The 14084-nt window shown below is 45.0% G+C and overlaps 1 protein-coding gene across 1 annotated transcript in view; it reads left to right on the top strand.

The window, feature by feature from the left end:
- Positions 1 to 10822, top strand: part of TENM4 (teneurin transmembrane protein 4) — a gene marked incomplete at both ends in the record, with an annotated part of 343507 nt that extends 332685 nt beyond the window's left edge. Inside the window, 2 exon segments of the mRNA XM_079539492.1 lie at positions 950 to 1092; positions 10064 to 10822. Of these exon segments, the coding sequence (XP_079395618.1) occupies positions 950 to 1092; positions 10064 to 10822 (902 nt within the window).
- Between the last annotated feature and the right edge of the window lie 3262 nt (positions 10823 to 14084).

Genomic DNA, 14084 nt, shown 5'->3' with positions numbered 1-14084 from the left:
CCTTTAGTGCCAGTGATCCCTCTTTTGTGTAGGACCACAGCATACAGCTGTTACATAAAATAGACACCCATCGTTTTGGCTTGACTGCTGCAGTGCCATGTGCCAGGGTCCTCATTTGTATCCATCTCACAGAATCACAGAATCACCGAATTGTAGGGGTTGGAAGGGACCTCCAGAGATCATCGAGTCCAACCCCCCTGCCAAAGCAGGTTCCCTACAGCAGGTCGCACAGGTAGGCATCCAGGCAGGTCTTGAACATCTCCAGAGAAGGAGACTCCACCACCTCCCTGGGCAGCCTGTTCCAGTGCTCCGTCACCTCACTGTAAAGAAGTTCTTGCGCATGTTTGTGCGGAACTTCCTATGCTGCAGTTTCCAGCCGTTTCCCCTTGTCCTGTCTCCACTCACCACTGAAAACAGTCTGGCCTCGCCATTCTGCCCCCCACACCTTAGATATTTATAGACCTGGATCAGGTCTCCTCTCAGTCTTCTCTTCTCAAGGCTGAACAGACCCAGTTCACTCAGCCTTTCCTCATAGGAGAGATGCTCCAGGCCCTTCACCATCTTCGTGGCCCTCCGCTGGACTCTTTCCAAGAGATCCTTGTCTTTTTTGTACTGGGGAGCCCAGAACTGGACGCAGTACTCCAGATGAGGCCTCACCAGGGCAGAGTAGAGGGGGAGGATCACCTCCTTTGACCTGCTGGACACGCTCTTTTTAATGCACCCCAGTAAGCCATTGGCCTTTTTGGCTACAAGGGCACACTGCTGGCTCATGGCCAACCTGTCATCCACCAGGACACCCAGGTCCCTTTCCGCAGAGCTCCCCTCCAGCAGGTCATCCCCCAACCTGTACTGGTGCATGGAATTATTCCTCCCCAGAAGGAGGTTGCTCTCCTGAGCAACCCTTCTCGAGCGATCAGATAATCTAATTTGTGCTTCTCTTCCCTACCAGATGTCAACAGTTGGCTACTCACCTTCGGGTTCCAGCTACACAACGTCATCCCCGGATACCCCAAGCCAGACATGGATGCCATGGAGCCATCATATGAGCTTATCCACACGCAGATGAAAACCCAAGAATGGGACAACAGCAAGGTGATTCATACAACTACATATTGTATTTCACACCCTTATCAGCAAAGTACACAGTTGCAATCATTGTAAAAAAAAACACCTCTATCAGCCTGTTCTCCCATATTAAGAGTGAGTTGATCCAAGGCAGCTTGTCTCTCTCCATTACAGTAATGAAATCTCACTGAATAATCGTGTTCATTGCAGGCAAGTTGTACTGGATGACCTTTAAGTGTCCCTTCCAACTCAAACCATTCTGTGATTTGATGATTATAAGTTCTTTAGTGCCACTGTGTCTTTTTCCTGCGATACAGTCTGGTAATCACTCAATGAAATAATGCATTTCTGTTTTTTTTATCCTATCACATAGTGCTAACAAAGGTCAAGGCTTTTGCACCATGAATTATTGGAGACAGATAAAAGCAAATATTTTCACAGAATCATTTTCTACAGTTATTAGTAGTAGCAATAGTAGCAGTTTTCAGTCTGGTTCAAAATATCTTAAAAGAACAAGTCCCAGTAATTCCCTAGCAAATTTTTCTGCACTGCAGTGGGTCTTCCCAGAAAGAAGTTTTAGCTAATAGTTAACTTTCATTTTACCTATCTGGATTTAATCCCAAACCAGTGGGCCATGCTTTTAAAAACAGGCCTGAATCACAAGCCATTTTGGCAGTTGCTGGCACAAAATTCAATGACAAAATTGGCAAGAAAAAGCTTTTACAGCCCAATCATTTCTCCTTCTCTTTCTATTGGGAGTTATTCAGCTGAAAGATGGAGGTGGCACTGTTAAAGGCTAGCACACTGGGTCAGGGTCTGAGAGCCCTGGTTACTCCCAGACCTACTGCTTATCTGTTGTATCACCTTGAAAAAAATCATTTCCCTCTCAGGATGCTCTCTCCTCTCCTCACTTGATTTTATTCCGGGGGTATTTTATCTCTGCAGTCTGAGTTCTCTTTAGGATACAGATTCCAGCTTGCTGTTGCTGTGTATTCGAACATCATGAGAGCTGTGAGGCATCAATTTGGGGAGATCAGAATATGCTTTTTAACATCTCTGCTAATAAAATGATAATGGTAACAAGTGGAAATTATCCCAGCTGCCTTCCCGGGTTCTTTACCTAAGAGTTCACTGAAATCTCACTGTCTGCAGCGGATCCTTGAGGTCCTTTACAGATATTATTAAATCAGTAAGTGAAATACAGTGTCACGTTTCCCCAGCCCCGAGGTATCACTCAGAGGTACAAATGAGATACTGTGAATTAATTGAATGGTCACGTGTCAACCCAGCCTTGGTACTGAGCGAGTTGCAGGAAAGACAGACTAAAATAAACCAGCTTCAGTCATAGAATCATAGAATCATAGAGTGGCCTGGGTTGAAAAGGACCACAATGCTCATCCATTTCCAACCCCCTACTATATGCAGGGTTGCCAGCCACCAGACCAGGCTGCCCAGAGCCACATCCAGCCTGGCCTTGAATGCCTCCAGGGATGGGGCATCCACAACCTCCTTGGGCAACCTGTTCCGCTGCCTCACCACTCTCTGGGTGAAAAACTTCCTCCCAATATCCAACCTAAACCTCTCCTGTCTCAGTTTGAATCCACTCGCCCTTGTCCTGTCACCATCCACCCTCGTGGATCAGTAAGAGAGATTTAAATTAATCACAGAATCATAGAATATCCTGGACTGGAAGGGACCCATGAGGATCATCGAGTCCAACTCCTGGAAATTAAGACATATCACTTTATAATAGAAGGGGACAGAAGGATCTATGCCTTTTGATACCCTGGCTGAGTTGATGCTTGAAAACCTTGACGCCACAGGAGCTCAGCTGTGTTTTGGAGCTCAGACTCCTTTTTGTTCCTCTCTTCTTTAGATTAAACAGTGAAGTGCTAACAGAGATGATTTCTGAAATGAGAAAGAGCTTCAGGATTTCTCCCCCTCATTGCTGTGACACAGTATCTCCCCAGGCAAAGCTGTGCAGGAGAAGGCAAACAGGGAGCACTCCTTCAAAAGCTGCACAAAAGATTGCCTGTAAATTATTATGTACAGTGCATAATAACACATACAGAGATTAATAGAAATAATATTGTTATTATTATATCATTTCAGTATTACTGTTAAGCTTACTGAATAACCAGGTAATTTAATGGGCAGCTTGAGATGAAGTCTGACACTTGTTCATACAGAAGCTGGAAATAAAACCAAGGAGCCCTCCCTTCCAGCCACCCATTTTAGGTGAATCTGCCTGAATGAACAATAAAGAGAGAAGTCTCCCTGTCCCCTTTGGGTCTGTAAGCCAAGAAGCTGCAGTGAGCAATGTGTAAGCACCTGCTTGGTGGATAGGGGCTTTCTACCACTGTTGTGCTTCCAGATGAGTCACTTTACATTCACAGTACTGAAAGTGGAATTTAACTGTTGCAGGTTGTTCCATATTCTTCTCCTGTGTTATGACAGCAACAAAACACGAGCATTTGTATTTTAGACTACAGCTGCAGGATCATGCTGTGATAGCAAGTGGCTCTAAAATGCTGTAGAGCAGAATTCCCTTCTTTTCTGTCACACCCAGCATATTGTAGACATACATTTGTATAAAATGAACTCATTCACATATAATACTTGAACTTATGATCCATTTTCTCCTAAACATACCCATGCATCCAACACTGATGTTTCAGTCCTGTTTGCTCCCAGCCCTCCCACACACTCCCCAGAAACAATCCGTGCTCCTTCATAGTGGTCCTCTCTGCATCACTGGCACAGGCTGCCCAGGGAGCTGGTGGAGTCACCATCCCTGGAGGTGTGACAGAAAGGAAGGGGATATGGCACTGAGGGACATGGTCTGTGTGCATGGTGGGGATGTGCTGGGGTTGGACTTGGGGATCTTAGTGGGCTTTTCCAACCTTTATGATTCTACGAAGCGTGTGGAATCAAATTCAAACTTTTGAAAGTCTTAGGTGGCAAATGACAAAATTAAACAAAGTTAAATGGAAGCTTAGGAAATATTTTCATTTAATGAGATTGATCTCACTGCAGAATGCCTTTCCAGAGCATTTAGAAGAAGCCGTAGATCATTTAAAAGTATCATTTAAAAGTAGCCTGGACAAGGCACTGGACAATGCCCATTCTGTTTGAAATCCAGGGATATTCTCTGCATGACGTACCACAGCTCTCTCATCTCTGCTTCTTCCGATCCCTAGTTTCTCTGGGTCACATCCCCCCTTGTGATAGACCAAAGAAAATGTGCGTTACTCCGCTGGCTCCACTGATCAAAGCCTCAGCTGGCAGATTGAGTGGGTTCTTTTATCAGAGAGGATTGAATAGCCGGAGCATAACAGCAAAGCTGCCAGCTCCTTGCAAATGGCTGCACCGTATCTCTTCAGCGTGCATAACCAGAGGGGCTTAGCATCTCCTTCCAAACATTTTTGGTGCTTGCCTTGCAGGGCTGCAAGATGGGAGAGATAATTTTGGCTTTGAGCCTCCACCAGCTTAGCATGTCATAAACCTCGTGCTAACCCCTGCAGCTCTGCAGTGGCATTTAAAATCCAATACACTGTGGTGCAGCACTTTCCCCCCACCCTCCCTGCAACCACGAGGCTGTAACTAAATTGTTTGTTGAACAAATTCGGTGTTATTGGCCACAGGGGATGCTGGGTGACCCCTGGCATATTGTGGAGCTGCTGCACCTGAATCCAATTTCTTGTGGTTTTTTTTTTTTTCTTTTTCACCCCCTTACCTTTTGTCTTGTTGAACTGTCAGGTAATTGCTGAAGCCAAAACAACTCTGTTTGCAACATGGGATGTTGGTGAACAGTGCATATCTTGTTAGCTACATCACAGAATCACAGAATCACTAAGGTTGGAGAAGAGCTCTAAGATCACGTATTCCAACCATCAACCCATCCCCAGCATGGCTGCCATGTCCCTCAGTGACACATCTCCATGGTTCTTGAAAATCTCATATTATCTGTGCTTCTCTCCACCCCGTGAGCACTGTGCCTCCAGGAAGAGTTCTGTTCTTTGCAGGACCAGATTCCCACATCTCTTATGGTGCAGCATTTTGGAGGTATTCTGCATTTTGCTGGGCTTTCTGTACGGCCTCTCCCACGGATATTTTCCCCCTTTTCAGGAATTGGCTCTGCCAGTGCTCATCATTCATGGGGTTGTGCTTTGTCCTGGGCTTGGGCCATCTCCATGTCTATCCATCAGCCACTTGTTACATTTTGCCAACATTTTAGCCAATTTTCACTCAATCTGATGTGGAGAAGAGAGTTGAAGTCTCAAAGACAGTGAAAAGAATCGTAGCTTGGGCCAGTTATTTCAGAAGAACTGTTTTTCTGCATTGTAATCCATATGGCAGTAAGAGAAACACCTTTCTGTGTGTAATGGCAGGGGATGCAGAGAAACTTGGAAACGTATTCATGTATTGCACATCTTGGATCCTTGATGGGAAATTAAAGCTTTCAGTCTCGCACTGGAAGGCGGTATTTAAAAACAACAGATGATAGGATCTTGCTGTGGTATTTCGAATCCTCAAGAGGTGCAGGGAAAATGCAAGAGGCTATTCAGAGAGCTCTGTAATGTGCCGTTCTCCTGAGCTCTGTGCAGCAGCAAAGAAATGATGAAGGTCATTCTCTCCAACGGGTTGTTACTAGATAAAGTGAAATGTCACCTAAGGACATCTGATTAAAAGAGGCTGTGAGGAAAAACAAACCCAGCCTATTTGTCACTCACATCTAAGAACAAATATTGAAATACAGTAACTATGAATTCCACTCTTTCTTCCTTAATGCCTATTTTACAGACACATTCCTTTATAGTAGCTAAAAGCAGTGGCATTTCTTTAGAAAATACTATATACCACTGCAGCCTTGGATGGAAATTTTCTGTTTCCATTCCCTGCCAGTTCATTTAAATGAGTTCTAAGATGAAACAGAAATGGTAATTTCAAAGTCAGGGATACACTGCCTCTTTGAACTGCATGTAATCTGTTTGCCTCCACCCCCTTTACATTAACAGCACAGCATACCAGCTAGCTATGCCATGGCTTGCCTGAACTGAGTATTTTTTTTCTTCTATTGAATGAGTTTGCTTTTCTTTTTAAAAAGTTGCCAAATACATTCCTTTATCAAAGAAATGCACTTAAAAAGTCATTTCAAAGTCATCCCGTGCTCATTTTCAACACAGCGGAGATGTGTTTTATTATTAGAGTATTAAGTGATGATGTTCAGCATTACAATGTTGTGAGTGTTCTCCTGCTTTCTCTGTTCCCCTACTTCCCTAAGGGAGTGACTACATCATGATGTAAAAGGGCATATACTAGAAGGCCAGTAACCAGTATCCAATGGAAAGCCATTTGGATGTGATTTTGCCACACCAAAATTTAGGTCTCTGCTTGTGAACTTGGTGTCCAGACTTCCATTATAAACAACAGAGATTGGCATTGTCAGTTGTTGATGCCATTTAGGGTGTCACAGAGCCTCCTGGCCTTCCTCATGACTACTAGAATGGTGACCTGCACTACTTTAAAACAACAAGTGATGGGCCAGCGGGGCTCCCTGCAGTGTGTAAAATGAGATACCACCATTAGGGTGACTCTGCAGTGGAGCTCCAAGGACTGTTCCAATGATCAGCTGCTTGGGGCTGGAACTGAAATCAAGACTAAGGCCTGTGGATGTTGGTATCACCATGTGTGCTAGTTCCATACATCCACTGCAGCCATAGGGCAGGTGGAAATAAGTGATCTTTAAGATCCCTTTCAACCCAAGCCATTCTATGATTCTGTGCCCAGTTTCTTTGCCAGCAAAAGTGATCAAGACAACCTTACAAACTTGCCACTTGCAGTGCCTCCAAGTGGGCACACTGCTGGATTTCCGTGGCTTTGGTCAGTCCTTCCATCTCTTAGCCACCAGTAGTGTCAGTAACAGTCCTGCCATTGCACATGCAACAGGAAAAATGCTTTTCCTGTACAGAGGAGATGTGTCCTGGATGGATGCAGAGAGGACCAACAAAACAGTTGGCCTTACGTCCTGTCTAAGGATCCTTAGGCAGAAAGTGACAGTGCATTGCTGTTAGCTCACGTGTAATCCATTAAACCTCCACGTCCTGCCAAGAGAGGGGTGAGTGCTGCTTATTTTCTTTCTAAATGATATCCAGATGAACAGTGGAGCTGTGGAAATTGTGTGATTTCATATAATAAAAGGCATCTTATTATTAGACACAGGAAAGGCCCTGTGTTCTATTAATGTGTCAATAAGTTGAGGGGAAAAAAATGAAAAAGGCTTTCAGAATCTGGCTTTCCTTCTGCAATGGACCATTGCTGATCTAAATTCAAATCTATAGAATATTTGAACATAAAATTGAAAAGTGAAAAATTAGATCTCAGACCGGAGAGTCCCACGCAGTGGGCTGTGGAGTTTGATGAAGGTAGTTCACGTCACAGCTGCTGGCTGTGGTACCTTCTGTATCACAGCATGTGTCAACCAGGCTACAATCCTTCCTGAATTAATAGCAAACCCTAGGACATCATCTGTTACACTTTGCTGTACAGTTCTTGTCATCACTAGAATCCCAAACATTTTAGAGTAACATCTTTGAGTGTCTCTGCTGCCAAGGAGGAGCAGTCTAGGATCAGTCCCTGGCCCTGAGGCTAGGTGCCAGTGACCTGGAGAGTTAGGAGACATGTCTTGGAGAGAGCAGCTGGAGGGGTCTGAAATCATACCAGCATGACATAAACCAGGATAAAAATTAACCAGGGTGAATGATAGGAGAGCCAGTGCAAGACCTCGCTGCCCAAGCACCTGTCATTTATGAATATATCATTTTGAACTATAACATTCTTGTCCAAACCATGGCTGGCACTGCCCAGATTTCAATGTTTCCCCAGGGTAATACTGAGTAGATGCTGCAATTTATTCTAGGGATCCCTTTTCACTTTCAGTAAACGTAGGGATGTGTATAGAGAGATGGTGGCACATAAATTACCCCAAGATGTAGAAAGTGCAGAAGACATTATTAACATTCTTGAATGAAGGATCCTACACTAAATGGTGATTCAAAGTGGGCAATGAGAAATGCTTTTTCCCATTGTTTGTAAAAGTTACTGAGCAAGTTGGAGGAGCAATACGGCACGCTTGGGCAGTGGGCAAGGATCATCTAGAGTCAAACCTTATGAAAAGCATGTGAGAAGAATACATCCCCTTTTAAGCCTCTCTGAAAATGAAATGCCTAACCAAGGGTGTGCAATATATGCTTATTTATAAGTGTGCTTCATGGAGCCTAGAAAGCTCATTGTCCCGTGTCCATCATTGGTGACATCTACATTAATTATGTCCATCTTTTGCATAATTAGAGCTCTCGTTCATCTGGTGGGGGAGCTCGACTTGGCTCCCCATCCATCTGTTAATTATGTCACTCTGTAGGCTGCATGAGATCCCCCACAGGCAGCACAGAGAGAACCAGAAAGAGCTCCTGTTGCTTCTCCAGCTATTGTGCTAGCAATGGAAAGGGGGAGTGGAGGGGATTTCTCCTTCTTTCCTGGCACTGTGAGTAGAAGTCCCTCTTAGGTTTTATATGTTTTAACTTGAATAAACCCAAAATACATCCTTGAACTTGTATATCTATGTTCCCTTATGACTGCTCACAACCACCAGGAGAGTTATGCTAAATTCCTTAATTTTATTTCCCCTGTGCTTTGAAACCTTTCCCTAGAAATGGCCACCATGGAAGTGAGGGTTCATTTCCCTTCCCCCACCATTTTATAAATCGTAGCAAAGATGTCCATGCTGCAGTGCCTGTATTGTCTGAATTGTCTTCTGTCAGCCAGGGAAGGATGTGAGCCTTTAGCTTGTGGACTGTTTAAGGCAATACCCTTCATGGATGTTAAATTTCCTCAAAATAATTGGAGTGCAGCAAACTTTTCTTTGTAGCCTATTTTTAATCCTGGATGTCATTACATTATTGAGCTGAGCCATTGGTAGTGCCAGGAGAGTTTTGTTGTAGCATCCTCTTGCTTTTGAAATGAAATTTGAGCAAATAATTGTTCATGAGCAGGGGTCTGTAAGAAGACTGCGCTGCCATGAATTGATGAGAGCATTTCCAGAGACATTTTGCAGTAATGATGAGCTGCTGACTCGCTCTGTGCTTGCTCCATTATACGCTAACAGCAAAAGTGACTTTGTATTATATCTGACTACAAATGATCCAGACTGTCGTGTCCTGCAGTGTTTCTTCTGTATAAGCCAAATCTCAAACAAAGGTGTGGAACATTGTACAGGGTTTGTGGGAAATAGTTGGATTTAGGGTCCTCCTTGAGTTTTGAACAACCTGCTTTGGCCAAGATAGAATGGGATACAGAGGGATTGTGGCAACTTTGAGTGTCATACCTGCAACGCAGGGCACTGAAATGTGGCTCAAGGAGAAATTAAGATAGAGGGAGCTGTTACAAATACTTTGATACTTTGACACAGAAACCTCAAAGCATTTTATAAAGCATAATGGTCCCCAGATTCTCTAGGAACAATTTCTTATTTACAGATGGAGAACACTGAAGCACAAAGTAATAGCTCAGCTGTCGGAGTCCAAACTAGACCCTCACAGCATTAAGGCAAAAACTCATTTTTCCCTTTACCTCCTTCAGTCTGTAAGTGTAAATACAATTCTATTTATTGAAACATTGAGTATCAGGGGGAATAACCTGACAACAGCTCTTTTCCACTGCAAAGAATTGAAGATCTAAAAAAAGGCGAGGTGGAAAAAAAAAAACAAACGTGGAGGTCTTCACTAAATATTGTTGGAGACATTCAAAGTCAGGCTGGACGGGCTCTGAGCAACTGGTGGAGCTGTGGGTGTCCCTGCTCATTGCAGGGGAGTTGGATTAGGTGGCCTTGAAGGGTCCTTTCCAATTCAAATGATTCTGCTGTTCTCCATCATGTTAAGCAGTGCCTTCAGGTCCTTGGGCATCTCCTCCTAATTCATCTTTCTCTTCTTTCCGTTCTCAGTCAATTTTAGGGGTCCAGTGTGAAGTGCAGAAGCAGCTGAAGGCCTTCGTCACCCTTGAGCGCTTCGAACGGATCTACAGCTCCAGCATCGCCGGGTGCCAGCAGATCAAGAAGAACAAGAACTTTGCCTCCGGAGGCTCTATCTTCGGCAAAGGCGTCAAGTTTGCCATGAAGGACGGGCGCGTGGCCACCGACATCATCAGTGTTGCCAACGAGGACGGGCGGAGGATCGCCGCCATCTTGAACAATGCCCATTACCTAGAGAACTTGCACTTCACCATCGACGGGGTGGACACGCACTACTTCATCAAGCAGGGCCCGTCAGAGGGCGACTTGTCCATCCTAGGCCTCAGCGGCGGGCGGAGGACCCTGGAGAACGGTGTCAACGTCACGGTGTCCCAGATCAACACAGTGCTGGGTGGAAGGACTAGACGTTACACGGACATCCAGCTGCAGCACGGCGCGCTGTGTCTCAACACTCGCTACGGGACCACTTTGGACGAGGAGAAAGCCCGTGTCCTGGAGCTGGCCCGGCAGCGCGCCGTGGCCCAAGCTTGGGCCCGGGAACAACAGAGATTGAGGGATGGGGAGGAGGGGATTCGCTCGTGGACAGAAGGGGAGAAGCAACAAGTGCTAAACACAGGCCGGGTACAGGGCTACGACGGCTATTTTGTGATCTCAGTGGAGCAGTACCCAGAACTCTCAGACAGCGCCAACAACATCCACTTCATGAGACAGAGTGAAATGGGCAGAAGGTGACAGAGAGGGTCGATACGGTGACTTCTTGCCAAAGACAGCTACTCTTTTGTGGCCACTTACCTGACTGTGTTGTACTCAATCCTTTTTCTAAACTGAACAAGGTGGGGGGGAGGAAAATTAGAAAGAGAAGGAATAATACAGTTGCACTGTAACTCATGCAACATAACTTTTTTTCCCCTTTAATTTGGCCTTCACACGTTTTTTGCAATGAACAGAAGGAATATTTTGCCGTAGTGTGATCACAGTGAAATTTACTGTCTCTTGTCCTTTTTATTTTTCCCCTTTGTGAGGAATTTGAAGTGGGGAGTCGTCAACGTACGTCCTTAGGTGTGAAGTGAGAAATGGGTGTCTGTGCTAACTTGTGTCATCCTAACCCTTTCTGATCTGGGGCAGGGACAGATAGCCTTCCACCCAAAACATAGAGAGCCCACGGCGTGCCGGAGAGCTCTTTCTGAGAAGAAAGGAAAAGGAAGATGACACTGATTCCTGAACTCTGAAAGCGACCGTCTGAATCATGTGCCTCAAAAGAGACGTTACAAGTAGTTTTCACGTTTCACTTGGGACTTAAAAGTGTTTTTTGGGGGCTCCTGCTGAGCAGAAGTAGATTATAGAGGCGAAGGAGCTGATTATATTAACTTGCAAGATGATTCTCTTCCTTCCTGAACTGGAATAAAAAAAGAAAAAAAATCAGTCTTTTTTTTTTTATGAGAGTAGATACTTCTTGTTTGTTTTCGTGTGTGTGTGCAAATCCTGGTTTTAGTTAAAACCTAGCAAAAGCCAAGAAAGGAACTCCTGCTCTATTGAGAAAAGCTAAAATAAATCCTCTCTCATACGTAGAGCTGTTCTATAGGTGGATTTAATGCACCCATGTTGTACATTTGCTAATGGCATTACTTCATTAAATGTATAGTGTTTCAGTACATGAGGCTACGTGTTTAACAGTCCACTGTGCTGTATCTGATAAAACCAGTTAATTTTTAGGAAGCTGATTTGAATTTAAAAGTAGTTATAGTATCCCAGTGACATACCACTGAAAATTAGAGCAAGCCAAACCCTGCTTTTCCTGATTCTGGAGCTTGTATTTATTGGCTGGGAAATGCAGTTTTGAGTAGCATGCTGGCAAGTCATTTATGACTATGGCAGATAAATGTCTCTAGAGGACTTCGGCAGCAGGGATTTTAAAACGTTTAATAAGTAGCAACAGCTTGTGCGTGGTGGGACAAGAAGGGGAATGCTGGAGTCAACCCTCTCACTGTTTCTTACACAAGACTGAGTTCAATGGAGAGCCCAGTTGACTGTTAGCAGTGAAGACGGGGAAATTTGGATGGAAATGCCCACTACGGAGGGGACCAAGTGCTTCAGTGAGAAACTGCTGACAGAGCTACTTGGCATGCTAATGTAATTTGTATTCACATAACCTCTGTGCTCTGGTATTTGCAAGAGTCCTTGAAATTCAAGGGAACAAGGAGATGAGCTGAGCATCCTCTTCCCTTCCTGCAGCATCCCAATGGTAGCCAGGGGCCATTCCTGCAGGCAGAGATACTGCCCATCTCTCACTGGGGCTATGGCTGGAGGTGGCCAACCCTGGTCCTGAATAAGCATCTTCATCACTCTGACATGTATGTATCCTGACTCTGAGAACATCTCAATCCTGATCTTTTTTTTCCCTCATTTACTTTGTTGGTTTTTTTTTCCTGGCTTTGCAGAGACATGTGAGCCCAGGCCAAGGCTGTTGCTTTGCTCGGCACCCTACAACTCATGTCCTCAGAGCCACCACTGCTCTGAGGTGGATCCTCAACCCAGCCTGATACTTCTCTGCAGGCTTCATTCCCCAAGATAATACATGTGGGGCATGCACTGCTCGAGCAGCAAGATGTGGGCAATCCCAGTGCAGTCCCGGTTTCCCCATAGATGCTGGCTGACAACTCCAGCTGCCTTGCCTCTCTGTTCCTGGGCACTAGCCAGGAGGAAGGTGACAGGATGGAAATTCCCCCAACAGACTATTCCTCCTCCTATTCACCACCATTTGTATTTTGGCATGCAAAGCCCAGGGCTGAGCCTCCCTGGGGCTGCTCACTCATACAGCCCTGAATCTGGCGGTCTCTTCCTGTCTGCAGCAAGAGTGATATTGTTGATGCCATAACCAATGTCCTAATCACCCCCACCCCTTGCCGCATGTAACCTTTATGCTTTAGCAGGAGTGAATCAAAGGCAGCTGGGTTAGAAAGGGCATCTAGCCCTGGTAGAGCCAGGTGGGAGCAGCAGCATCACTCAGGGCTTTGGCAGTCACTGATGAAGAAGCCCTGGCATCACCGCTTGGGTTGCTGGGGTAGAGTCCTTGACAAGCCTTGGTTGATGTTAGGATGCTATGGTAGGGACTGGGGCAACATCAGCCAAACAGCAGCTGCCACTCAGAAGAGGCAGTGTTGCCTTCTCAGGGCTGACCAGCTCCCCTCCATGGGAAGCACTAGCATTCCCACAGCTCCTCGATTTTGTGGTGGCTTTGAGTGGCTAAAAGAGCACACGTGGAGCAAAAAGAGGTATATGGGAAGATGAATGGAAAGGCATAAATGTCCTGTATATATCCTACCCAATGCTCCTGTCCAAGAGGCTCCAAAGAGAAGTGGTGCTTCTACCTTCATCGCCATCCATGTGTTACTATGCTACCAGGAACAGAGCAAGAACAAACCACACCATCAAGGAAAGAGGTCTGAGTGTGAAAATTTCCTACTGGAACAATCAGCCTGAGATGGCACCTCTACAGCCTTACAGACTCTTCAGGTTATTACAGGAGGTAATGTCTTTGAGGAGCTCATCCATTTTTGGTCCCACCCACCATGGTGCAGGCAGCACAGGATGCTCTTCTCTGCATGCCCAAGCTCTGCAGACCTGCAGCCTGTATGGAACTATTGACAACATGTCAAAAAAAGGAAAGAAAAAAATACATATATATATATTTGTATGTGTATATAGGTGATGTTCTTTGATTTATCAAAGTTTTTAACTGGAAAAAGAAAAAAAAACAAGGTTGGCTCTTCAGTAATGGGTACAAACCTAGACATCTACTGGTCAGGGTTCCAGGTGTTCCTGCTACAGCAGGGGTTGGGCAGAGAACCCAGAGGTTTCTGACAGCCTTTTGGTGATTATGTGATTCTGTTTCTGAAACCTTGTCCACTGTGAAACCTTCAACATTTCCACTCTACTTATGCAGTAAAACTAGAAACAAATATTTTCAGTTTCAAAGCCCTAAATTTCCCCCTTT

Source organism: Tetrao urogallus (assembly GCF_951394365.1).
Source record: "Tetrao urogallus genome assembly, chromosome: 1".
Taxonomy (NCBI): Eukaryota; Metazoa; Chordata; class Aves; order Galliformes; family Phasianidae; genus Tetrao; species Tetrao urogallus.
The sequence above is the reverse complement of the archived record's forward strand: the minus strand, read 5'-3'. Positions and strand labels throughout refer to the sequence as shown.